This window comes from Solea solea, chromosome 19, assembly GCF_958295425.1.
Source record: "Solea solea chromosome 19, fSolSol10.1, whole genome shotgun sequence".
Taxonomy (NCBI): domain Eukaryota; kingdom Metazoa; phylum Chordata; class Actinopteri; order Pleuronectiformes; family Soleidae; genus Solea; species Solea solea.
In genome coordinates, this window is record NC_081152.1 from 14,311,897 (window position 1) to 14,339,196 (window position 27,300).

Below are 27,300 nucleotides of genomic sequence, written 5' to 3' on the forward strand. Positions count from 1 at the left end.
ATACAATCAATATGAGCTATTGCAATGCTGTGGCGGTTAAAACCCCGTTGAACATTCACATCTCCTCAGTCACGATAGGTAAGCTCGTACAGGAGTTCCGATGTATTGCTATTAGAAAGACACAAAGTTCAGGCCAGCCTCGCACAGTCGCAGCAGATCTTTTTTTCTTTGTAAAAATCTGAGTATTGCTTATCGTAAAAGGTGCTCTCCTCTGACGTGATCATCTGAACGGAGAGGAGAGGAAACAGAGAGAGGAGATTTCACCCTCTCGGTGAGAAGGTCGAACGCGTCTCGTTGCCGCTTCTGAAGGAAAACAGGGTTTTTTTTTTTGTTGTTTTTCCAGCGGACTGATCAAACCAAAGAAGAAATAGTTCTGGATCTGTGGGTCCATCAGCTGGGATTGAAAGGCAGCCCACGCAGACAGACAGATAAATAGGTGGGCACGTGAGCAGCCAGATAAGTTTGGAACTAACAACCTGCTTCCCCCTAGAAGTCAGAGAAGAGATCCTGGGGACCCAGATGAATGATGAAGGGAGCAATGGTCCGTGGCTGGTAGAAGGGATTGTCAATGAAGAGTCCTCCTGCAGCGGGATGAAGAACAGGAAAGAAAGAAAGCACGAGTAATTAGACAAAGTAAAAAAAAAAAATCCTGGTTGATATAAAAGTTTCATCACTTCTCTTACAACAGGGTTGAAATGTCAAAAAAAGATTACATCAAATCCACCTGAAAGACACACATTCAGCTCTTGAGTCCTAGTCAGAAATGTTGTAATTAGAAGACCTGACATGAATGAAATTAATAAGATATGGAAACAGCTGCAGGATCAGATGAAAGGAAAGGTTGGACAGGTTAATCTAGAGTATTTATTTGTGTTTGTTGCCATGGTCAATAACTGCTGATGTGCACCATAAATATAAAGCTTGTTTCATTAGCTTAGCATTAATGTCTTATTTCTGCAGAGTGTTTGAAGAAATTAACTGAAGTCATTTTCCAAGAGAAAAACACCACAGGGGGAGGAGTTACGCAAACCCCCGACAATCAAGGAGGTTATAGGAATGAATACACTTTTGATCGACTTGTAAACGATCGTAAATCCATGTGGAAATGAGGTGTACGATTGATGGGTAACTGGTGCCATTATCTACAAAACCACAACCTGACCCTGTCCACATGGATACAGTTGGTCAACTGTTGGCCCCCAAACAAAAAACTAAATAGGTTATCTGTAGAAATAATCTATTAATCATCTGCAATAGAAGTAAAGCACTCATTTAAAATGCTTTGTAACATGCTTTGTTAATGGAGCACAATCAACCATTGGACACACTGTATGGTCCTCTCATCCTATAGCTCTATTTATTCATTTATTTACACTGCTTTATTGCTCTGAGGATTTTTTTTTTTTTACCATAGAGAATTCATTTAAATTTTCAGAGGCTCAGTTAATGCAGAACCTTAATGGGACGTGAACAAAATCATGCAGGCGTGCCCCAGGGCTCTATCCTGGGGCCCCTCCTTTTCATCATTTATCTACTTCCCATCTGCACAATATCCATTCCCACTGCTACACAGCTCTACCTAGTCACCAAGCCTCTTCCTTCAAAGATAGTGAAATAAAATCATGGTTTACAACAAATCTCCTTAAAGTTAAACAGAGACAAAATTGAATTTATTGGATAGGGTTGATTTCTCCCCTATCCAAATTGTACAGCCCCCTCCACATGATTTTTATTTATTCATTTTTGCTTCTCTGTTTTTAATCTGTTGTGTATATATCTTCTTTCGTCCATATTTTACTGCTGATCTGCTGATGTACGGTGACCTTGAGAGCTCTAGTAAAGAAAGAATAATGAAACACATGGAGGATAATGTACACAAACGAAATTAAAACAAGCATGGTCCTTCTGAGGTTGTGTATGTAGAAGGAAATGTGTTTTGTCTTGATCAAGTCTGAGCCATCTGATATGAATTAAATTCAGCTCAAATATCACATCGCTGATGAAAAAGAGTTCCATGTGCTAGCATACTTTATATGGACTGAGGGTGATAGCTGTGGGAAGCCTGCCAAACATTAATCCACGTGAGGTAATGAGATCGTGCAGCTGAATGCAAGACGCAGGATCTATCGAGCGCTTTCTAAATTCATCCCTTGTCTTCTTGACTTTCTCTCTGACAGTCTATAGGCCGAGGGTCAAAAGGATGTAACTACAGAGGTGCCGGGGGGAACATGGGAAACGTGAAATTCAATCACGGCTGAATGTAATGTGTAATATTAAAGATTGATGCCCAAATGTTAGTTTAGATCAGTGCTGTCCAGGTGCTTCTGCGTCGCTGCGTCACTACCAACAGAAAGCCTTAAAAATCAGATATACACCAGGCAGTTTTCAGCTTTTTATAGGAGATAAACTTTATTAATTCTTCAACATTATTTAATCCTATACATCCTTCACACAGCTCACATTATTTACTTCTTTTTTTTTTTTACAGAGAATGTGTGTGTGTGTGTGTTGTGTGTGTGTGTGTGTCATATTGCAAAAGCTATCCTTCTCTGAGCAAAGAATAAGAAAAATAACAAAAGGCTGATATATATATATATATATATATATATATATATATATATATATATATATATTCATAATTTAGACTCAAGGAACGAGGTAACAATTCACAGTAAAAATCCTTCAAGTTTTTATCTTTTAAGAACTTAAAAACCTGCCATTTCACGTTCATAACGTATTTGGAAACACGATGAAAATGAAAAATAAAAAGCAAAAAAAACCAAAAACATTTTTAAAAAAAACAAAAACAATCTTCAGCTCATGTAACCCCCATCCACCCCCACGCCCATCACTGATATCGTAGAAAAAAAAAGAACACAAAACAGACTGAGAGATTCCCTTCTAGAAAAAAAGGTGCATGGTTTGGTTTGCATGTCTCCTGTGCTAAAAGAAGTGGTAGTGGGGGACGGGGTAGGCGGGGACTTTCATGACAGGCAACAGAAGCATTCTCTTGGGCAAACCTAGAGGGGAGAGATGAGAAGAGCACAGCTCTGCATGAATTCAGGGCAAAAAAATGAATAAATAAATAAATGAATAAATAAATAAATAAAAAATAACTAAGCTTTTGTATGCTTTCTAGTCTACTCCCTGAATAAACACCTGTTTGCTACACAAACAGGGCTGTGTGAGTGCGTGAGTGTGTTAGCCACTAAATATGTGTGAAGCTCATTTTAGTTTATTAGAACTTTTGTTAATATTCGCACCTTTAAAACATTGTACCCATTATGTCTGAGATCTGGTGACAGTATATCACAAACTAACTTTTGGTGGCAAGATCTTTTACCAAATCAGGTTTCACTTCGAAGAGAACACTGTTTTTCATTCATTTTGAGGGTTTTTTAGTGATGTTTACAGAATACTAAATCTCAGAACTGGACCTTGTCAGTACTGAAAGTATTACCTAAGTAAACATAAAGTGGAGAAAATCAGTGGAGGAAGGATAGAAATATATACTGTCCTGTAAACTTTGCATTTGCAATAAACTGTAATGCTACATGTTCTTCTCCTACTTGTTGCAATAATATTATGTTCTAATGCATTAGTTAGTATTTGCCAGCAAGAAATCAGAAAGCAGCAGTGAGCTCCAGGAACACAGAGAAGAACAAGAGGAAAAAAGGCCAAGGCAAAAGAGGAGAGACACCTTTTAATTATTCTATCCAGTTTAAACAAGTGGCTTTTTTTATTTGTACCAGCCTCACATTTATCCCACTATCCGACACCCAAAGACAACATGAGAAAACAAACGATAGCCATTTTCACCCCAACAGCCGGTGTTTAGGAGTTTATTTATGAGTTCACCTTTGAGAATCACTGAGCTTAAGAGAGATAAACACAACAGGAGTCGTCACGTTCTGTTTATATTTGGAGCTCGGTAATCTGTGTGCTGCTTCTCTGTTGACTTTTATACAACTCCACTTCCTGACTTATTGTGAGAAGATGAGGTCAAAGGTCAGGGTCAGCTGAACCTGGCGACCACCCACTGGGATTTAAGGCATATAGAAGAATCATGGGGGGGGGGGGTTGAGATGTGTTGTGCTTCATCCACCCACAGAACAATAAAAGATAATCAACCAGTCATGAAACCAACCATTAACAAACTCAGAACACAACTTCATAGTTGCACAGTACAAACTGCACCTACTATCCACTTCTGCGTAATCCATTAAGTGCAGCATAACAACGTGCAAAACACTGAATGTGTGAATGGCAAGGACTGAAAGGAAACCCTGCAAACGGACGCAGAGTTCCAACACTAATGAACACAGAAAACTGGTGCACTTCATATCCAGGACTGCTAGGTTCTCAGGGGCGGACTAAACGCCTGCCCTCAGGCCTCAGACCTGTCTCACCCCCGACACATAAGGCCCATTCAAGCTCCAGGCTGACGCGTGGACAGAGGGGCCTCCTAATGCTACATGTGTACACACACACACACACGCGACACAAGGCCCAGTCTGTTGAGGTCAATATGACTGTGTTCAATAGAGAGATGTACGCGGTGAATTCGGGCACCAATAGCTTTGCTGTTAAAGGTCAAGGACTGGTATAGACTTAAGAGTCATTAACTGTAGAGAGAGAGGGTGAGAGAGGGGGAGGGAGAAGAGAGGGGAAGGGAGACGGAGCACTTTCAGCAGCGAGGACATGGAAACCCTTTAGCAGCAGTAACATGACAGGAGCAGTGTAAACTGCCAGCGCTTCCCCACCAGCCTTAAATATCAGCGGCTAAAGTGAAGAACTCACACTATGCCAAGTGCTAATCTGAACAGCGATGGGAATGACGGCAGCACGGGCCCTGTCCCTGCTAATTAAAAATCCTGACAAGATTGTATACTGGGGGGCGGCAGGGGGGGATAAAAAGTGCTGTGTGTGCAGGTGTGTATCGTATGCGTGTGTGTGTGGGTGGGTGGGTGGGTGGCGGAAAAAATGCACACGGAGGAACAACTGGAGGCTGGATGTTCAGCCCAAGCACAGACAGACTTGCTTGAAGCAAAAAGTCAAGAGGAAAAAGAACATTTAAACTTAATTAATTATGAATGAAATTCAGCGCCAAACCCCAGGAAACTTGTGTTAGAGAAAGGCTTTTAAGTCATTCCAGAATCCGAATCGCATTCATTGTAAGTGCACGTCCATACAATAAATAAGCTGAGTGAAGTATGAATGGGTGATACCATGATGTGCCGTAACAAACCTAACAGGACGTAGTTATGGCAGGTTAATGGGGAAGTGTACGGTTAAAAGACTGGAAAGAGTTAAGAGGAAGTGAAGAAGGTTTGAGATGGTAAGAATCAGGACAGACAAAAACAAAACACAAGCACATACCGTATGCAGGAGCAGCTGCAGCAGCGGCAGCAGCAGGGCTGTAGCCATATGGTGTCCCGAAGCCTGTTGGTGGGAAGGTGACATGGTCCAGTTTAGTTGTGTACTTGTTTTAATTAATTAAGTTTAGATTCTAAAAGTGGGTAAAACACCAGAGTGGAGGCTCAAGTGGAATCTGAGTCAAAGTTCCACACAAACTTTAAATCAATAGTTTCCCCGCATAATCACTGTAGTTCTCCCTATACGTTGTCCTCTGTACTGCCAGCCTGTGATATTTTCCCCGCACGACTGCAGGGGGAAAAGTGATGATTATTTTCAAGCTGAAAACTGGGCAAACATCCTGAAGTAAAAGGAAGAAAATGCAAACACAGCACCGCCCACTGTATCAAATATAAAAGAGGGAATAAAGTCAAATATTTATAAATAAAAGAATTGTCTTCTGCGAGGCCCGATGCAAGGACACAGATACTGTATCTGCAATACATCAATTTAAAATGTGTTCCGTGCTTATTTGCTCGTATGATTGGATAGAAAATAATACGACGCTGAAACGAGGCTCACCTTGCGTGACGTATCCGGGTGCAGCTGCACTGACGAAGGCTCCTCTCGCGAGGGCCGCTCTTCCTCTTCCTCTGGCTACCTGAGCTGCTACCGCTGAGGCCGCCGCCGCCGCCGCCAGGGCTCCTTTAGTCTGAACACACAGTTAATGTCATTTTGATACACTGACGCACAGAAATATGGTACGAAACCACACACTTGACCAGTCTGTTAGCGCTCGGTGACAACTTAAGTGGAGACGCGGTGATCCGATTGCTATCAAGAGCTAATCTGATTAGACACTTGTTAAACTCGGTCTTATTGATTTCTGTTGGGTGAACAAATGAGACCAGTCGTGCCGCGGCTCCACAGAAGCGACACAGATAAGAAGCAGAAAAAAGAAAAAGTTCAAACGTACAGTAATACATTTCATAGCCATGCTGACAGTTTGACTCTTAAGGAAGACGTAGAGTACAGTATAGCTCCACTAAATTGCTTGTTGTTTTGCTCCGTGTGTGTAAATGCACGTCTCAGAATGAAGCAGGGCCCGCTGTGTCTTATTACCTGAGGCAGTATCTTCTTTTTCTTGTTTGCAGCAGCGTTGGGGCCAGAGAAGAGTTTTTCCAGAGCTGCCAGAGCAGCGCTGGCCTTTGCTACCTTTTTGTTGGGGCCTGCCCCGCGGAACTTCTGCCCATCCACCTCCACCTGAGATCCACACATGCAAACAAAAGACACGACGTAAAATATTGATGAAATCTGGTTTAGATTATAGTGAAAAGATACTACACCATTTTTTTTCCCACTCCTGTAAAGTCTAGAGGACTCCAACAATTGTGAGTGCTTCTGATTTTAGTCTAGTCTGTGCTTTCTCAGGATTAAAACATAATCTTTGGTGGTCTCTCATGTTTTTAAAATCAAGTCCACATTGACTTCAATGACCTGTGAGGTCACCATGACCTTGACACTCACAGACATGTTCCCTACGACAACGTTGAGACAATAAGAGGACTTGTTTCAAAGTTAGAGATTACAGAAACCACCTATGCTGCAACCTGACAAGCAGACAACATTGAAGCTTCATTAAAAGAATCCAGGAGACCTTCGATTATCCAAACCTAAATCAGTTCATCTCTAAATACAAGTGAATATTTACACACATTTTAATAGGATTCCATCAATGTTCATAAAGCAATAACTTTGGGGTTTCTGGGGTCACAACAACCTTCAGCTTTGACCTCCAAAACTACTACGTTTATCCTTCATTTCAACTGAATGTTTGTGCCAAATTTAAGAGGACATTCTCTAGTCTAGATGTCTCTGGTACAGAGACATGAAAAGGTTCTAAGAATACATTTTTTTCCTCCAAGTTTTTGTATTGCAATAATAATAATGATAATAATAATAACAACAACATAATAATGGCATCATTATGTTGCACCAAGCCCATGTGTTTCATCAGTCACCAGTAGCTCTGTCAGTGAGTCAGGCTGAGGAGGACGGCTTGTTTAGCAATGGCCTTCTGTCAGACAGGCCTGCTAATCAATCAGCGGAGCGATGGAGCAGCCAGCCGTGTTGGAAAACAACACACACACACACAAACACCCCACAGAGAACAGGCTTGCTCTCGGAACCTAAGTTGACTGATTGACTCCACCGGTGATCAGTGTTTGTGTGTGTGTACAGGCTGTGGACGAATCCTATGTTTGTGAGAACATTTTTGGCTGTTCTTTACAACTATGAAGGTTTTTTTTAAGGATTAAAACTTGGTTTCAGGGTTAGAATTGGGTTTAGTTTAGTGGTTAATGGTGTAGGTTTGATATTTAGTTGTGGCAGATGAGATAAAAAACCCATTTTGGAGGAACTGGTTAAGTTTAGGGCTAACATTTAAATTGTGGTTAGGTTAATACTTTGATAAATATATATGATCAGCTCGTTAATTAAACAAAAACTGGTCGGTGCTGATGATTAACTAGTTAATTAGTCAGACAGACACTTGTTATTTTACACATGGCTTTATCATCTTTTGTGTGTGAAGCTCTCACCTCCATTATAAAGCGTTTGTCATGGCTGCCTCCACTCTCAGAGATGAGCTCATACTTTAGGCCTCGCCTCTTCTCGTTCAGCTCCATGACAGGATTCTTCCCACTCGCTGTCAGAATGGGACCCTGAGTTCGCACCTGGAGAATTGAAAAAGACGCACTTTAATTCAACGAGCATCTTCAGGCGAGAACGCACGCGCCTGAGAGTTAACCTTGAGCGCACCATTGAAAATCCCTCACCAATCACAAATGTTAAATCCCTCACCTCGAGTGTGTTGGAGCTGTCCGAGGAGTGCGTGGGGTTATTGCTAGTGTGTGAGGACGTGTCGCTTTTCCCCTCGCCGTCCGACTTCTCGTCCGAACTCATGGGGTCCAGGTCTGAGTCGAAACCCGTCGGGTAGCCCATCGCCTGGAGAACCTAGAGAGCAAGGAAGATGACGGTGAAGCAATAAGGAATTGAGAAGAACAAGAACAACAGCAGGTAAAGCCTGCAAGAATAAAACGTAGTATGTTTTCATTGTATCATGTATTTGATGAAGACAGAAGTTTGCATGTTACCCCTGTGGGTTTTCTCCAGGTTCTCTAGTTTCTTGTCACAGTCCAAAAGCATGCAGATTTAGAGATTAGGCAAATTGGACACTCTAAATTAACTGTAGGTGTGAGAGTAAGAGTAGATGGTTGTTTGTCTATGTGTCCCTGTGATGGACTGGTGATCTGTCCACGGTGAGACCCCGCTGTTCCCTTTATGTCAGCTGAGATTAGCACCAGTGCTCCCCGCGACCCTCATGTGGAGGATAAAGGGGTTGAAAATGGATGTCAGAAACTTTAGACCAGTGGTCACCAACGTGTTGCCCGTGAGCACCTGGTAGCCCACTCACTCCCACTTCCCCTCATCATATGATTCATATCATCCATATGATTGCTGAGTAAAATATCATTGATATCGTTTATGAAAACTGCGATGGTCGTTAGGAGTAAGCACTGGAATGAATGTGTATGCAATTGTACGCATGATATTCAACATTTAGATGGTAAATTGCATAAAATGTTAATATGGTAGTCCTCCAAATATTCACTAGCTCTCGGTCTCGAAAAGGTTGGTGCTTTAGACGGTCCCTTGTTTTCTCACACCTGAATGAATAAAAAAAGTAATTTCACAACAATTTTTTAATAATTGTGAATCAACTCTGACATAACTTTACTGTTGTTCGACCATCTATAACAGGTCAGGCTAAAAAAAGAAAAAACCCTCCACCATTTCTATTCACAATTTTAACAAAACCCTTTTTCTGGAGGCATCAATAGTTCCACGTACACTAACATGGCAGAGCACAGACATTCAGAACACTGTGGACTGTGGAGGCAGAAAAACAAGGTCCTGACTCGACTTGAATAGGTGATTGTGTTACAGCTGCTGCTGGACCACTCGCTAAAAGGGAGAACAAATGTGTGCGAGGGTGGCTGAGAAAGAGAGGCAGAGAAAGACGGATCAAAAGGTGACTACACCAGGAAAAATAAATTGACAAAGAAGGAGAATGGAGAGAAAAAAAAAAAGGAGCAAGATTGGGTTGAAAGCCTTGTATGGGAATGGAGCGGCGAGCAGATTATCTCAGCTCTGTGCTCTGGAGAGCATCTTTGTTCACAACCACTTTGGGATTACATGGATTTGCCAACCTCCTTCCATCTTCTCTCTCTCTCACACACACGCACACACACACACACACAAACATATGCGAACACAAACATAGATACACACAGGTCTGACTGCAGCCAAAAGCAGAGACAATTCTTCATTAGGGTTGAGAGGATATGCTGTTGTCACGATTCAAAAGCATCACGATGTTTGGCTGACGATTCCATTTTTATTCTGATTGTGATTCAACGTTCCGATATTTTCTTTTCCCTCTTTAACCAAGGTAATTGGCCTAAACGGTAGGGTTGCCAGACAGGTCAAGGGCTGGGGTGTCCCTGAGCAAGGCACCCAATCCCCCATTGTTCCCCGGGTGCAGATAAGTGCTGCCCTGTGCTCCCTCTTCAAATTGAGTCACTAACTTTGTATTTGTGTTCTTGTGGCAGGACAAACGACTGCATCAACATCATGGGATAAATGTCCTACCTTGACAGCGACATGCAGCTTGGCGGTCTTCTTGGAGGATCCCGACGCTTCGTAAATGGTTCCATCGAGATCCACCGACATGGTGAAGACCGGAGCGTGAACCGGGCCCGACTGAGACAGCAGGCGATACTGAAGCCCTGGCCGTATCTGGTTCAGCCGCATCAGAGCATTCATTGGCTGGTTGGAGTCTATGGCTTTACTGTCCAAGACTAATGGAAATAAAAAAAAGAAAAAAGAATATGGAGTTTATTTACATATTGGGTGAATCTGATAAGGATAGCATGTGTATCAATTATGCAACAGAGCGTGGACAAACTGAGCCACTTTGAAGATGTGTTTATCTGATTTGCCTTAGCGTTTCACAACTGTGGCTACTTGTTTTCATGACGGATAAAAACGCCACTCTATTTTCTTTTCCCTTTCAATCATGTTCCTCCCGTGTGTCAATATCCAAAGAGGCCTTTCTGCCTCCATTAGTCGTGGTTCATCTTCTCCTTGTACGAAGAAAGAGCTGGAGATGATTGGATGGCCTGCTAAAACGCTGGTAATCGATATTATCGATCCGCCTCCAAGGGACAGAACGAGGGTGGAAAGCAGAGAGGCAGACGGGGGGAGAGGGGGAGACACCAAAAAAAATAGAGCTAATGGGAAGAGATATGAGGCTCGTCTGTCGGAAAAAGACACAGCTATCTCTCTCTCTCGGAGTGTGGTCTTAATAAAGTCAATTTTTGTCCACTCTCAGTTAACCATTCCCCTCTCAACACGAAAATAGAAAATGAGATCATCACCCGCTGTCAGTCCTCATTTTTAGTACCTTTCCTCAGATTCCTCTTCATCTTCTTGATGAGATCCTTGTCATCCATGAATCCGTCCTCGTATGGCCTCTTCAGCGCTAAGCCTAAGACACACAGAGTTTACACGGGCAACGTCACGGCAAACAACACACAAAGATGGATAAACTCACTAATAAGCAAAACACACACAAAGATGGTTTAAACTCACTAATAAGCAAAACACACACAAAGTCAAACCTGGAGGAGGACACAGTATATAAGCTCTTCTCCTACATGCTCCCTAATCTCTAAGTGCTTTGGCAGCCGTCCATGTCAGCATCATGCAGCACCAAAGGGCTCCCCGGAGTTATTTCTTTCCATGAAAATCTCATTGGAAATTTGCCAAATTTAAGATCTTGTGAGTTTTTTCGAGTCGTCTTGTCGTGTGAAGCGAAGCAGAAACATTCCTGCGCTGAGCACGTACGAGCTTAAGTGATTCCGCCACGGCCACCGTGTCTTTGGCGTGACTCCTGGAGACAGGGTCACAAAAAGCTCACCTTTTTTTTTCCCGCACAAACAAGGCGGTCATTTTGACTCATTATACATTTTGGAATTCATGTCTTTGTTGAAATGAAATGACATGAATCCTACGTAACCTTTTTTGGGAGCTAAAATCCCCCAAATACCTTGCTTGAGGGACTTTAATTGCTTTTGAATTTACATAATACTTCCTTATAATCTTGCAGTGTGATAGCTGAACTCATCCAAAGCAATATTGTTTTGTAACGCGGTTCATTTTCCTGCAGTTTAACAAATCTTCATCAATTACGTATCTATAAATTTATACTAATATTAAGGGAGATTGATTTCTCCCCTTAAATGTTTACTTATACCTACTCTATTTTTTACATTAATTATTAAAATAACGTGCAAATAAGGTAGGCATGGTGAAAATGACCACTATGACCATTCAGCCATGTTCAGATGTGCAGAAAAATCACATCCTCTAACGGTCACATCATGTCTCCGACCCTGATCCTGTCATTGAAGGTTTGCTTTTACAAATGCGAGAATGGATCAGCTTTCAGATGGATTAGCAGGTACCAGAGTGAGTGAAAGATGGAAAAATGCAGCCTGAAAGCCTGATGAGGCAGATAACTAGGACATTGCAGGCCCAGGGTGACGGAGAGAGACACGATGGATGAAATGCATGAAAGGCAGAGATGGACGTAGGTCGTCCCGGCAGGTGAACAGGAGGTACTCACCTTCTTTATCACACCAAGGGTATTTCTGTGACGGTTTATTTGAGGGGAGAGGCTCCATCTCCAGCACCTTGTAGATCTGCCCGAATGCCATGAGTCTGAGCGCATGCTGTTGATAAAAAATCAAACAATTACAATATCTCGTGTCCAATCCTTGTTTATACAGTAAATATCAAGCCCATACTGTCTGTATTATGGAAACTGTCTATAGTGTACATTCTATTTGAACTTTTTATAATCGTATTGTCGATATCTTTCTATATTGTACTTTCACACGTGGAAATGCATGTTTATGATTTATTATCTTTAACTTTACGCACGTTACTGCGACTATCATATCTTATATTGATAAAAAAACACACACACAAATACAGGAAAAGAGATAAAGGCTGAGAAAAGATAAATTCATACTATGATTTAATATTATACCTCTATTAACCTTGGACACAAGGATTTACTTTTCTGGTATGGATTGTATTTAAAAAAACAACAACACTGTTCATCCTTTTGAATCATGTATTGCAGAGTTTTATGTAAAATTAAGATGATAAAGAACAAAACTGCCTGCAAATTCTTAATAAATAAAGAAGCACGTGGATAACACTCGCAACTCTGCACCATCTTCACATCTTTTGACAGTTGCTGCATTTTTATTTATTTTTTTCTCCATTTAAATATCAAAAATATAAGTAGACGTGGGCCATGTCTTTCTGCATGGAGTGCACTGCATGTCCTCCCACAGTCCAAAAACATGCAATATGGGCGGATTAGATCAAGTGAACACTCTAAGTTGACTATAGAGTGAGAGTGGATGGTTGTTTGTCTCTATGTGTCCCTGTGATGGACTGGTGACCTGTCCAGTGTGTACCCCGCCCTTTCGCCCTATGTCAGCTGAGATTGGCACCAGCGACCCTCATGTGGAGGATAAAGGGGTTAGAAGATAAGTAGACGCACTGACCAGTGCATCCCTGTGTTAATTAATCATTGTCGTCCAAATGTAAACATTCATAATCTACGCAGCCACAAGATAGGCCGAATGGCTCCCGGTGGCTCTGCTAATATAAATCCATGAGGGAACTGTAGTGTCTCAGGCATTCATGAGGCTCGGTGTAGCTCATCGACAGAGCGGCTCCCTCGCTCCTATCTGCGCTTGTATCTGCAACAATTATCCCTATTGACATTCCAGCCTCGTCCCAGCCACCTTCAAAGGAAATGGACGGCGGTATCCACTAAGCCATGCAGCTCAGAGCCAGAGTGTGTGCGCGGGGGAAGGTCGTGACCTCCCGCGCGCACACACACACGCAGGAGTGCGTGCACTGAAGATACTGTCGCCCCGGCGTCAGGGATGGATTTATAGCTCGCGGTGGCAATAGTTTCCCACACCGATCATTAAAATGCAGCACGCAGCGTTTTTCCGGAGACACACACGGACACGCGCGCACACACAAGTAAGGGTGTGTGTGTGTGTTTGCGCGCATGCAGATTGTTAGTTTGGGTGGTAACGGGCAGGTCACTTGCTGATTCCCACACACTGACAGCTTAGGGCAAGTACAGCTGGGCGATAACAACAGTGCCTTTAATCTGCTGCTTGAGTGTGTGTGTGTGTATATACTTGTATTTTATACCCTTTTAGGACTTTTTGTGGCATATAAATGGATATTTTCTGGACAAGTAGTCTTCACGCAGACACAAACCTGGTCCTAATGAGGCAGAAGCTTCTTTCAACAGCAGCAAAAATATCAAACAATCCACCTTTTGTTTTTGCTCAACCAAGGTGGTTTATTAATGTTGGTATTCATATCTTTGTTGAAATGAAATGTAACTTTTATGGAGCCTTGTCTGATGTTTACCCAGAAACAAACCCCCAAAGCCTTCCTTGAGTGAGTCTAGTTGCTGTTGGGTGTACATGATATTTCCTTATACTTTTGCTGTGTGAAAGTTTAACTCATCCAAACCAATACTAATACTGTACAATTGTCCCTATTGACAGTCCAGCCTTGTCTTGTACTGGTGTTTTATACACCTTTTGGCACATTTTCTGGGATAAAAACCGATCTTTTCAGTTCAAGAACCTGGTCCTAATGAGGCAAAAGCTTATTTTGAATAGTGTGTGTGTGTGTGTGTGTGTGTGTGTGTGTGTGTGTGTGTGTACCAGGTATTACTAATGTTGTGGGGACCAAAACCTGTTTACACAGTCACATTATGGGGACTTGTCCTCCTTGTGGGGACAAAAAGCAAGTCCCCATAACGTAAATTACTACATTTTAAGGTGAAGATATGTTTCATGGTTAGGTTGAGGTTAGGGTTAGGGTTAGGGTTAGGATTAGGATTAGGCCAGTAGTAATTGTGGTTAAGGTTAGAGTAAGTCTCCAAGAAATGAATGTAAGTCAATGCAATGTCCCCTCAAGTCATGAATGTCGAACAAGTGTGTGTGTGTGTGTGTGTGTACCTGTGCACTGAAGGTAATGGCCTCCGCCTGCTGGTCAGTCATGTTGGCTAGTGTGTTTGTTGGCTCTTTCTCACATGGGTCGTGTAAACCTGGACCACCTGGGGAGGTCAGGAGATCACACACACACACAAACTTAGTGAGGACACATCAGAGTCATACAGAAAGTCCCCACAAGGTCATGAAAATATAAATACATATGTTTTTGTCATTTTAACTGAAACTTTCATGTACGCTGCTTTGTTTATTTTAGGAATCAAAACTAAAACGAACTCAGGATGTGAAAACCTCAGCCAAGGCCACTGAGTTTTGCACTGACATAAAAAACACTGGCGTGCACGACACTAAATCAGCGTTCCTGAATCCATAATGTCTGCATCTCTAACGGAATGTAATGATTTCTTCATTATGCTACCACCTACTGTACATCCCCAGAAGAATACATCAACATTTTTTATTCTTTACTTTTAAAAGTCACTGAGTGGGTGACATCTGGACCTGGATGAATGAGAATCTACACCCAGACCCAGAACACATGGAAATAACTAAGATACTCAGAATTCTCAGCCCAAATTGAGCGTGTTTCTCAGTGTTGCTCATCAGCTATGCCAAGAATTTGTATTAAAACACGCACACGCACGCTCCCGCTCTTCCTCAGCTCTTTTCAGCTGTATATTCATTCACACATAGAGCATGGCTCTGTACCTGGTAGCACTATGCCTGAGGCCAGACACTCCATGACTCTGCGCAGGGCTTCTCCAGCACCAAGAGGTCTGTTGCAAGTGGCGATTGCCTTCTCACAGATGAGCTCTAAGGGCTGCAAGACACACACACACACACACACACACACACATACAGCACAGATGAATATGCAGCCTGAAAATAGCTTCAGCTTTATGCAATAATGGAATGTACTTTATTTCTATAGGCCCTTTACAACACAGGTGACCAAAGTGCTTTACAAAATAAAAGCATTGCAGACACACAGCATTAAAAACAGACGGTAAAAACAAATTCATGAAACTTAAATCAAAGCATGGAAATACCAATTAAAAATACACACGAATAGAAAGTGTCACCACACTACTGGGTATTAAAAGCCATTCTGAATAAATACGTTTTAAGTTTGGATTTAAAAAGGCCCACAAAACGCACAGGTAGCCAGTGGAGAGAATAAAGTATTGGGTGATATGAATAAAATGAAGTTAACTATACCTAGACCCGTATTGTACATATCCTGGTGACATACTGTTTACATTGTACATCATTTTCTAATATTCTTTATATTCCACAGTGTTTCCCCATTGCTTAACTTATCCTTGGGGAACATTTAAAAAAACATCCTAATATCACAATGACGACGACAACAGCAACAACAACAACAACAACAACTAAAACACACTTTCTTTCCATTTCACACTCATCCAATTAACAGAGGTAATTACACAGAAACACTCACCCATCCTTTGAGAGGTTCCCAGACGGGGTGTCTGTTGCACATGTCTCTAAGTATCCTGAGAACAATGACGCAGGACTTGAGCCCGTTCACTCGCGCCTGAGACAGACAGACAGACAGACAGACGGAGAGAGAGCGACAGAGAGAAAGGGGTGGCGAAGACAGAAATGAGAGATGCAGAGTGAGGTGAAGAAGGAAGTTAAATGGAAAAAAAAAGCAAGACTGAGCACGGGGAAAATAAAATGCATATACATAAACAGCATCAAATCTGCCTCAAACTTCCTATGATCCCCACACACACATAGAGAGAGAGTGTTGTGATCTGTGTGCTAAAGTGCTACATGTTGACAGCTTGTCTCTTGTCTTCACGTAACCTACAATGTCGTAGTGTGATAAGTGAGTTGGGAGACAGATGGGGGAAGGGTATGGGGGTGGGGGGGGGTAATCAAAGGGGGAAGCACTGACATACTGTACAGAGCAGGCAGGTTCATGTAATAGCCAAAAGAAAAAAAAAGTATCAACCATTGCTTTTGTAGCCTAACGACACCATTCATGTTTCCACTACGTATGGTTTTGGCAGCCGCTGTTCACAACGTTGTGACAGTAATTTAAATCATTCAATTGTATGCTGCTCATTAAAATGTATGCTAATAATAATAATAATAATAATGATGATAATGATAACAATGTGTGCTTCTTGCATCTGTTTCTTGATTAGTCTACACTGAGTGGGCAAAATAAAGCGCCACAGTTTTAGCTGACAGCTGAATCATCAGGCTACAATAAGCATCGGGCAGGAAGACAGGAAGTGAGTGGGTGCCGACCTGGAACCACTTGGCGTGTCGCAGCGCTGCCAGGGCCAACAGACATCTGTGTCTATCCAGCACCTCCCCCTCCTCCTCCTCCTCCTCCTCCTCCTCAGCCTCCACTCTCTGCGCAGCAGCACCCAACACTGCCACAAAACAATAACAACCCAGTACAGAGAACGTGAAACACACACACGTCACGTCACTGAGTGTGTGTGTGTGTGTTTCTTTTTTTTTTACGTGTGTGTGAGGATGTATGCAGGCACGCGTGGAGCTGGCGCGTGAGTGCACACACACGCACACACACATGCATGAATACTTTAGGTACATACAAGGTGCCTTTCATGCCCATAAAGTTGTTTGTCTCCTGGTTGCGAGTGGCTCGCTCCCCGCAGTTCACCGATCAGTGATGGATGACGCTCCCAAACGTTCCTTAAACGGTGATCTGATTATTTAGCGCTTTGATCAGTCTGACGTGTGTCAAATAAGCAGGTATCAGGTTTTTCACGCTCAAGTCCAGATTTAGGGCTGGAGAGTCAAGTCACAAGTCCAAGAGTTTCAAGTCCCGAGTCATAATGTGCTTTTTACCAAACGCACGCACTGGCTAGTTTGTTCAGTTTTGACAATTAGTAACAATTACAACTAAACTTTAACCATGAATAAGACATAAGATGTTTTTTTAACTTTCTTTTACATAACTCCAGCTTTAAAAGAAGGAACGTACGCACTGATTGGTTTGTTTGTTCTGGCTGTTGTAGAAACATGGCAAGATGGCCCAAAAAAATCATACTTATGGATCGTAAACTGAATTTTACTTAGTCAGTTACTTAGAATCAGAATCAGAATCAGAATCAGCTTTATTGGCCAAGTATGTGAACACATACAAGGAATTCGACTGTGGAATTAGCATTGCAGTTTCAAGGCTTGTACCAAGTGTCACTGGTGGGCACATTACAAAAAAGAATGAAGATATTTCTCGACTCAGGGGAAGCTGAGGTTGGGAAGCCCAATTTTTCACTACCCCTATTCTAGTAATACAAAGCTAAATGCCAATTTATGTATTTATGTATCCGCCATATATGAAATTAAAACGCTAATAACGTTTGGCAGCAACAACAACTGTGTTGTAGGTAAACAAAGTCCTTCCATCCTTCCACCCGGCACTCAGTGGAGTCAACTTTTCTTTGTGTTTTTTTTTGTCAGCAGTGAACATCACAAACAAATGTTGATCCAGGAAATGAGATGGAAGGTTTGTGTGGCTCGCTGCCGCATATCTCACATATCTGATTAAAGTTTCCTGACTCACAGTCAGGGTCAAAGCAGAGAGGCTGTGGCATCACGTCCAGATTGTTAAGCCCACCGCGGCAAACAAAAGTAATCATTTTTAATAAGTCTCAAAGTCCTTTGTCCAATTTCAGGTCTTTATCAGTGATGTTGAGTCTAAAGTCATGTCCTGTCTGTGACTTGAATCTAACTCCACACGTTTGGCACATGGTAAATATAAGATTGACAGAAGTATTTTACATCCATCGGTCACTGATGACGGGCGAGAGCGAGTGGGGTCACAAGAGAAGACACAACTTTGTGGGATGGAGAGACCCGAATCTCCCCCCCCCCCACCCCCCCACAGACGTACACCACACAAATACCAAAGGAGTGTTTGATTTGCTCTGAGTGGGCGACGTTCAAGAGCCCAGTTGGAGGTAAATCAATCTCTCCTTTATGTATTTGAAGAGGATTGTGTTTATTTTGATCCAGTCTGCGACGCCAGGCAGGAGTCAAAATAAGTTTGTTCGTTGTTGTTGTTGTTTTTTTTTTTTATAAGGTGCACTTGATTTCACGGTGAGAAAAAGGTGCAGAGGAGGCAGTCTGGGCAAACACAGAATCAAGCGCTCCTCAAAGGAGAAGTGAAAGAAAAAAAAACAAAATCTATGATAGTTGGATCCAGTCTGAGACAAACGCAACACAGGAGGAATCAAGGCAGGGTTTAGTCGGAGCATCGTGGTTGGTAAGAGAGGAGGAGCATTCTTGTACTCGTTCGATTCATGTCGCCCAACACACCAGACTGATGGAGTTTACTGCACTTTCACCCAGTCTGCCGCTGTGAGAATCGGCACAAAGCTTATGATATGCGAGGCGAGCTGAATCAGATGAAGCTGTGTATGAATTGATTGTGGTTACATGAGGTTTGAAGAAAAAAAAAGAGGGTTTATTAAGTGTGGGAGTGAAATAAAACAAACTAAGGAGCCCTCTGTGGCCTCTGTGAAAACATAAACTAAGCAAACATTTTCCTCATCACTCTCCTGTAAAGAGAGAAGCTTTCCCTCAAGAGATATTAGGTGGAAATGTCAAAAACACCTATTCACACTCACATCATCACTGAACACGTGTGGCTTGTTACAGCAGCGCAGCTCTTCCTCTGGCCATAGAAACATGTGGACGTGTTTGTATCTGTGTGAACTTGCGGTGTGGTCTCTCAGCTGCATGTGGAAAAAACTCAGTGTCTACTTCTGCTTTAAGGGGTTATTTTGCCCCCTTCACACTCACTCACTCACTCACTCACTCACTCACTCACTCACTCATCTTCTACCGCTTTATCCTCCACATGAGGGTAACTGGTGCCAATCCCAGCTGACATAGGGCAAAAGACGGGGTGCACCCTGGACAGGTCCATCACAGGGCCACAGAGAGACAAACAACCATCCAATCTCACACTCACCTAATTTGCCTAATCCTCAAATCTGCATGTTTTTGCACTGTGGGAGGAAACCGGAGAATCCGGAGAAATCCCGCACACACACGGGGGAGAATCCTTCTGACTCATTTAAGAAATAAAAACATCCCTACTGTGTGTTCTCTAAGCATGAATGCAACCTTAACTTAAATTCGATAAAGATTAGTCATTCAATTTTCTGTGAAATGTGTGAAAAAAACAAACAAAAAAACCCCCGGTTGACACACTGAAACCAAGCACTATTTATTTTAAAATCAATATATAGATTAAACTGAGAGTCAGGAGGGCTCATCGATCCGGCAATTAGCATTTCCACGCCCAGAGCTGCTTACTGAAACACGTGCATGCCATGTTTGTGTTACAAAGACCATCGAACCAAAGAAAAGGCTTTAAAATCCTGTGCATAAACCATGATCATTAACACATAAACACCTGTGTTTTTACAGCGACGAGTAGAAACACAGTCATAAAACTATACAAAGTACAACACAAAAAAACACGAGCAACCCTAACACACAATACAACCTACAATAAGCTCAATACAAATGCATCATAAGTACGTCTTGATTTAAAGGAAGCGACTGACTCCGCCTGTCATGTTTCCCGCTGGCAGGGCGATGTAACCTGATTACACCAACTGCCCCACACCCCTCAATCTCCAGTGATGCCTGATTAAATCTCATCCAGTTGACATGTAGTGTGACTGGCGTCTTTATCTGTCAAGTACAAAATACACAATCTGTGTGTGTGTGTGTGTGTGTGTGTGTAGTTGGTGTGCGTTTGTGTCAAAATGCGAGTGGCCTTCCTCCTCTGTGTTGCGGCGGCAGGTGGCGTGATGTACGACCGGCCTTCGTGCTATCGCTCATCTCTCTCTGAGACCTGAGTGTCCAGTCTGAGGTGGTGTTGGTGGGGGTGGGGCGGCACAGGATGGATGGCCAGCTCGCTACTACACAGTTATTGATTCCGCTGGCCTTGCTCTCTGAGCCCTACCGCCCACAACCAATTATAACCAGTTCCTAGCACCCATAAAAACAGTAGGGGGAGAAAAGATTGTTCCGCCTTGACAGTGGTTTCACCTCCTGTGTGTGTTCATGTGCTCAAAAATAATATGAAAGTGTTCCTACCTTGGCCGTTCACCTTCTCCTGCTCTTCCTCTTCCTCCTGCACGTCCTCCTCCGCCTCCTTCCCCTCCTCAACCTCTCCTCCCTCCAGCCCGTTCTCCACCGTCTCTTCCTCCTCTGCTTCCTCCTCCTCCTCCTCCTCCTCCTCCTCCTCCTCGTCTCCGTCTTCCCTCATGGCGGGCGACGTGAGGGTGATCTTCAGCGTGAGTCTGGGTTCTGTTTTAGTTTGTACCAAGATGGCTGCCTCGGGCAAGGAGCTCGTGACCTCGTACTTCTCCTCTGTCAGCTTCTGCCGGGAGTCAAGCAGACACGACCGGACGGTGAGAGGCCGAGGTCACAGTGTGAGAGTGTGAGTACAGATGGGTCGGTCAAGGCTCAGTGTGCGGCACATGGCGCCGTATAAATGAGGAAGAATTCATGACACAGTTTAGAACACGGCTCATATTTTAGGAGCGAATTAAAAAAAAAAATCGCTTTTTGTTAAAAAATAATGAGAAAACACATCCGCGCCTGCATTTTCGTCGGCACTCTCTCTGTAGGTGACAGTGTGTGTGTGAGAGTGTCAACTTCTGTGCCATGACTTGTTAATGAGGAAACGCGACACTGACGTAGTGACGAGAGAATTAATCACACATGACTCATACATACTGATATTGCTGTCCCTTGCCTTCTCTCTCTCTCTCTGTCACACAAAAAAAGGAGAGTTGGCAGGTTCAAGTCGAAACGTTCATCAAGTGAGATTAAAAAAACCAAAACAGGAACCTTTTTCAAGTTTGGGTGAAGTGAATCAGTCAGAACGTGTGTCGTTAACGATCTGACGTTAGAAAATATCCAAATAAGCAAATCTGTACAACTGACGTGCGCAGTGACCGCATCCAAATGATCTGCAATTTTGTGGTCTTTATGGGTGTTATTAATATGCAAATGAGTGAAGAAGCGATTGTGTATTAGATAAAAACAAAAGACTTGTGTGTGTGTGTGTGTGTGTGTGTGTGTGTGTGACTCTGACCTCTATCTGTGTGGGTAAATTGTGACAGACAGTGTCCAGCAGCGTCTGTGTGGGTTTGTCTCTGCACATCAACACCAGCTCCAGGTCCATGTCCCCTTTGATGAGGAGGCCTTTGGCCACGAGGCCGATCCTCATCACTCCACACAACACGCCGCCACCACCACTGGACTCCCTGTTTTAAAAAAAACATCATAATGTCAATGTACGACTGAATAACTGAAAATGTGCCATTTTACAATGGAACTGATGCTGTTTTGTGTTTTTTTCTCTTCAGAATCTCTCTCTCTCTCTGTGGATGTGGATGATCTACATATTTTATTAGGCAGAGATTTTTCCTGATGCAACCCTCTCATTTATTCAGACTTTGGACCAGCACTAGGAGTACCACAATAACAATGAGCAAAGAGGTTTAAGTATGTTGCTCATGGGTTACCCCGGCACTTGACCTGGGGAGTTTTTGAACCAGCAATTTTTCAGGGATTTAAGTAAATAGTGTCATGAAAGACCTTAATGAAGTCACGTTATGATAGCTTTTATCCCGCGCTCCATCCTAATTACAATTATGAGACACCACGTGTAATGAATCAAATCATCTGAGACGTCCAATCTGAAGAACACGATAATTGAAACCATATTTCCAAAGAATATTTTACGCATTCTTAGGTGTAATAAAAAGACTGAACGACACCGGTTTCAGTTGTCATTGCAAAAGAGGCTCCGACAAGGCAATTTAAGACTATAATAATAAAGTAATGAAGCCTTAATAAAAGAATTATCAGACAGATTACTGACCATGGACACTTTACAGACCGAGCCTCTGCTGCCTGTTCTTGTGACACTTTCTCACCTGTACTTGTTCTTATTTTACAACAGACAGATACTTATTTAAATACTTGATACAATATCAAACTGATGCCAGCTACTTGAACATGTACTTTTATTGCATTATGTAGCTTCAAAAGAGAAAATGAAGTCTGTACTGGTTGCCAGTCTGTAGCACCATGTTGTCTGATGATTAAATGATCAACACTAGAGCAAATAATAATTAATTAAGCTTTATACTTTACCTGTAACTGTCACTGGATTCCAAAGTTTCGCCGCTGGGTTCGTCGCCCTGCGTGCTGTCTGCTGGTTGGCTCTCGGCGACGACGGCGCTCTGATCCAGCCAATCAGAGACGTGTTTGAGGGCACACTCCACCGTGGACACCAGTGTCTGGACTGCCTCGAGCTCCTGAGAGGACGGGTAGATGGTGGAGTGTTTTGCCATGACATGGCGGTCATCGTTACTAAAGGAACGGAAGGACCTCTGGAAGGGAAAGAGGGACAAAGAGAAATGAGTTGCGTTTTTCTCCAGGTTCTCCAGATTCCTCCCACACTTCAAAAAACCACACAGATTTGGGGATCAGGCAAATTGGACATTCTAAATTGACCGTGTGAGTGGATGCTTGTTTGTCTCAATGTGGCCCTGTGATGGACTGGTGACCTGTCCTTTCGCCCTATGTCAGCTGGGATTGGCACCAGTGACCCCCGTGACTCACATGGAGGACAAAGCGGTAGAAGATGGATGGATGGATGGACTGAACAGGACTAAAATACGGTGTATAAACACCCTCCATTTAATTTCAGCAGCAAAAACAGACTGAGCTTTAATCCATCAAACCCAGCTCTGGTCTCCCTAGTGGGGACAAACTTGTCTCTGTGCAATTTGTCAAGACAATGTGCAAGATTAATAAACATGTTGCAGAAACAAACTGTGCCATCTACACTGCAATCAAAAAGCCCATTCCAAATGTTGCTCTGATTTGTTTTGTGTGCATTAGAAGTACCTAAGTATCTCTTGTAGGTGGAAGACACCACTTCCAATCTCATTTATTTAGCCCTGACCCCGACATGCTCCCATGCACACATTGCAATCAGGAATTCATCAGACCACCACACTCGCGTCCTCTCCACCTGGAATAATTCAATCACACATTCTCTTCCCTGAAATTCAAATCAGCTCTTTTTTAATTTGCTGCTATCTTCTCTCTGGGAGGTGAAGAAGGATGGAAACTGTGGACCAGGTGGGAGGCAGAGAGGATAGAATAGACAAAAAAACAAAAAAAAAACAGTCCAAAATCTTTATAAATAAATGTTTGCGTGATTGAAGAGCATTCATAAAAGAAATGAATGGAAAGAAAATCATTCAGCAGAGGAGCACATCACATTGAGGCTTTTATGACTTACACTGATGGGTCCTTGAGATTGTGTGCATTCATTTTTAAAACACCTTGTAACATCTTTTTTATTAAGTATAAACTAATTGGATTTTAATGTAAAACTGATACTGCAGGGTTCATAAGTGGTTATGTAAAGCACAAATGTTGCACGCGTTCACATTACAGCGCTCATAAAAGTCTAAGTGATCCCTTTGGAATAACCTGTGTTCATGTTTTAATTTTTTTCTTCTTCTAAATGTAGGCACCGATCCTAATCTCAGATTACAATTTTGAGCAAGACAATCCCAGCTCACTGGAGTTTAGTCAGTGAAACAAATCAAAACTCAAACTATCCATTGTGGGCTATTGTAAAAGAAAAAGCTCCTTCTGTGGTGGTGAAAAACAGTGACATTGTACACTTTGAGTGCAATTATTTAATCTTCAATTTCTGCCTAAAGAAAAGGCTATAAAATAATATCACAGAACAGTTTCAAACAAATAAAAGTGAAAGGTAATAGTTTGGTCCAGTGTGAATAATCTCAGGAGAGCAGTTATTACTCTCTCAGGTTTGAGCTGCAGTCACTGGAAGAGCAAGTTTTGAGGTCATTGTTGCCAAAAGCGGTTCGACCAGTTATTAAATCCCTGGATTCACCGACTTTTTCCACCAGCGCTGTGAATGTTTACTGTGTGTGTGTGTGTGTGTGTGTGTGTACTGCAGATTAGATTTGTCTGTGTGTTATTAGCTCTGCAGCACACGTGCTTGTCAATACACAATCACATCACTTTTTCATGACACAATTACTGAAGAAAGACAGGAAATTCCACAGGGTTCAGCTAGTTTAGAATGTTAGAGTGTATTGTTATCTGTCATAGCATAAAAAAAGTGTAACATGCTGCACAATACACAATATAAACAGCACGTTATAATGCTTAGAATGCTATATAATAAACAACAATATTCCAACAGTTGTATGATGTGTCCAAAATGATATATACATTATATCAACCAGAAGATTAACGTCAGTGTAGTTTTGATTTTTGGTAATGTAGCGAAGCGCCAAACTTAGGTTTATTTTTTTTAATCTTTCGAGAATAAAGTCATAATTACAATTCAAGCAAAAGCTCAGATTACTTATTTCGTAATACTATGACTATTTTAATATTATGACTCTATTCTCTTAATATTATGACCTTTTACTCGCAATATTATGACTTTTTTTTAATATTATAACCTTATTCTCATAATATTAAGACTTTAATTTTGTAATATTACAACCTTTCTCGTAATATTATGGCTATCTTAACACTAAGACTTTATTCCCGTAGTATTACAACTTTATTCTCATAATATTATGACTTTTTCCTAATATAATAATATTAAAAAACTCACAATATTATGATAATATTACGACTTTATCCTCAAAACGTTAGTTTTTTTCCCTCTTCAGTTTGGCCCTAACACTTTCTCCCTTCAGAAGTAAAACGACATTACATCACTAAAAACAATTAGAAGCACGAGCTATCGCTGACATCATTCAGCGGTAACCTGACTCTGAAGGTGGAGCTGCATCTGTAATCATGAGAGGGTATCGCACACTGCCGCACGGCCTGAAGTGCACCGCCCAGTTCAACATGAGGAGGCTGCTGCTCTCAACAAGCTGCAAAGTAGAACCTGCTTATCTCTGAAACACACATTTCCCTTTATTCACTTCACACACACGCACACACACACGCACACACACACAAAAGGAAGCACACACCGGGCTTTGATAACCAACACTCTCACACACAGCAGCAGAGAGATGACCTTTTCGGTGTAGTATGGATAGGGTGGTTTCGAGCAGTACTATCAATCTGCTTGAAATTCAAGGACCACCTACACACACATGCGCACACACACACACAGACACACACACACACACACACACACCTAATTGAACAGGTGGCATTGTCTTTCAGCAGAGTGACTGAGATAAAGCCATCAACAGAATTGAGGACAAGCACGGCACAATCACTACTCGCGTCACTGTGTGTGTGTGTGTGTGTGTGCGTGCGGTGGCAACATTAGACGTCTCATCTGTGAGCGCACAAACACAGAGAGGGGAGTTTATGTGACTTAAAAATGCAATAATACACTATATACACGTGAAATCATTCACTTCATTATATAATCACACCCTGTTTGGATCTTCATTACGCGCATGGCTTGATGTGACATTCTGAGGCGATCGATACGTTTGGTGCGCACTGACATTTGGTTTCCAACAGGTCTTTATTAGCGTCATAAACCATCTGTCAAAGACATTAAGCCTCTTTATTCCACGGGCATGTGATGTGCAGAAATGTCAAAACTGGTTTAATGTTGTTGAAGAAGGAAGGAAATACTGAAATGTAATGTTGATTATCAAGTTACCCTATATTTTATATGAACAACTGTGTAATATTGGGGTTTGGAAAGTTTGTACACAAAAAAAACCCCAACAAATTTTGTGAATGAAAAACCATTCAAAGATAAGAGGCAATTATAATGAACAGAGCAATATTGACTGTCTAAAGTTGTGACAGTTTGTACTAAAAGTGCATGTTCTTGTGTTTGTTGCTTTGTGAGGACATGTAAAGGGCTTTTTTTAGGGTTACTTATTGACTTACTTATCCCCATTACACCGTTTGGGGACCATAGGTCAGCAACAAAGTCTCTCTACTTCAATCTGTCTTTGGCCAACTTCTCTATGGTCCCCCAGTGTTGATGGTGTCTTAGATCTAAGTCTTATGAAGCTATGGAAATCAATGTTTGTCAGGGTTAAGACCTGGTTTTAGGGTTAGGCACTTAGTTGTGATGGTTAAGGTTCGGCTAAGGGCCGAGGGAATGCATTATGTCTGTAAGGGTCCTCACTTTGAATGCTGTGCAAATGTGTGTGTGTGTGTACTTGTGTGGGCCTTTTCTGGCACTGACCTTATCAGAACCACTAGGCACCACGGAGACCAAAACCTGGTCCTAAAGAGGCAGAAACTAATTCCTGAGGAATTGATTATGTTGTGTGTGCAATGCAGTTAGGCATGAACTGGTTATGGTTCAGATCAGTGTCCAAAATAATAGAAATCAATGTGGTTTGCTGAGGAGGAAAAGCTGTGCAAACCTCCGTGTGTGTGTGTGTGTGTGTGTGTGTGTGTGTGTTGTGTTATCACAGAGCTGTGATTAACAGACCAGCCGTTGTGAATTTTATGAGCCATAGCTAATGGGAGCTTCTGCAGTCATAAACCACATTGCGGGAAGAGAGTCTATGTATCTATGTGCGTGTTTGTTGATACTACTCGACCATGAGGGAGTCGCTGTCCAGCTGCTCTGATCACCATGTAAATCAGGGCATTTAGGGAGGACTCGCTGACAGGGGAGTTGACCCTGTTTGACTGGCATGGGCACAGATGT

General features: G+C 42.3%; 1 protein-coding gene across 3 annotated transcripts in view; it reads right to left on the reverse strand.

The window, feature by feature from the left end:
* Positions 1-318: 318 nt before the first annotated feature.
* strbp (spermatid perinuclear RNA binding protein) overlaps positions 319-27,300 on the reverse strand; it is a 78,490-nt gene continuing 51,508 nt past the window's right edge. For 2 of the 3 annotated variants that reach the window (XM_058616614.1, XM_058616613.1), the window contains exons 4-19: positions 22,743-22,981; positions 21,676-21,847; positions 20,670-20,955; positions 16,830-16,957; positions 16,009-16,104; positions 15,255-15,366; positions 14,553-14,650; positions 12,107-12,212; positions 10,883-10,966; positions 10,069-10,277; positions 8,218-8,370; positions 7,956-8,090; positions 6,478-6,618; positions 5,938-6,067; positions 5,380-5,442; positions 319-581 (exon numbers count right to left, since the gene is read on the reverse strand). In XM_058616614.1, the coding sequence (XP_058472597.1) occupies positions 487-581; positions 5,380-5,442; positions 5,938-6,067; positions 6,478-6,618; positions 7,956-8,090; positions 8,218-8,370; positions 10,069-10,277; positions 10,883-10,966; positions 12,107-12,212; positions 14,553-14,650; positions 15,255-15,366; positions 16,009-16,104; positions 16,830-16,957; positions 20,670-20,955; positions 21,676-21,847; positions 22,743-22,981 (2,247 nt within the window). In that variant the 3' untranslated portion in view covers positions 319-486. Of the gene's footprint in view, positions 582-2,382; positions 3,021-5,379; positions 5,443-5,937; positions 6,068-6,477; positions 6,619-7,955; positions 8,091-8,217; positions 8,371-10,068; positions 10,278-10,882; positions 10,967-12,106; positions 12,213-14,552; positions 14,651-15,254; positions 15,367-16,008; positions 16,105-16,829; positions 16,958-20,669; positions 20,956-21,675; positions 21,848-22,742; positions 22,982-27,300 lie in introns of those variants that run through there. The other variant, XM_058616615.1, reaches the window with a different exon arrangement.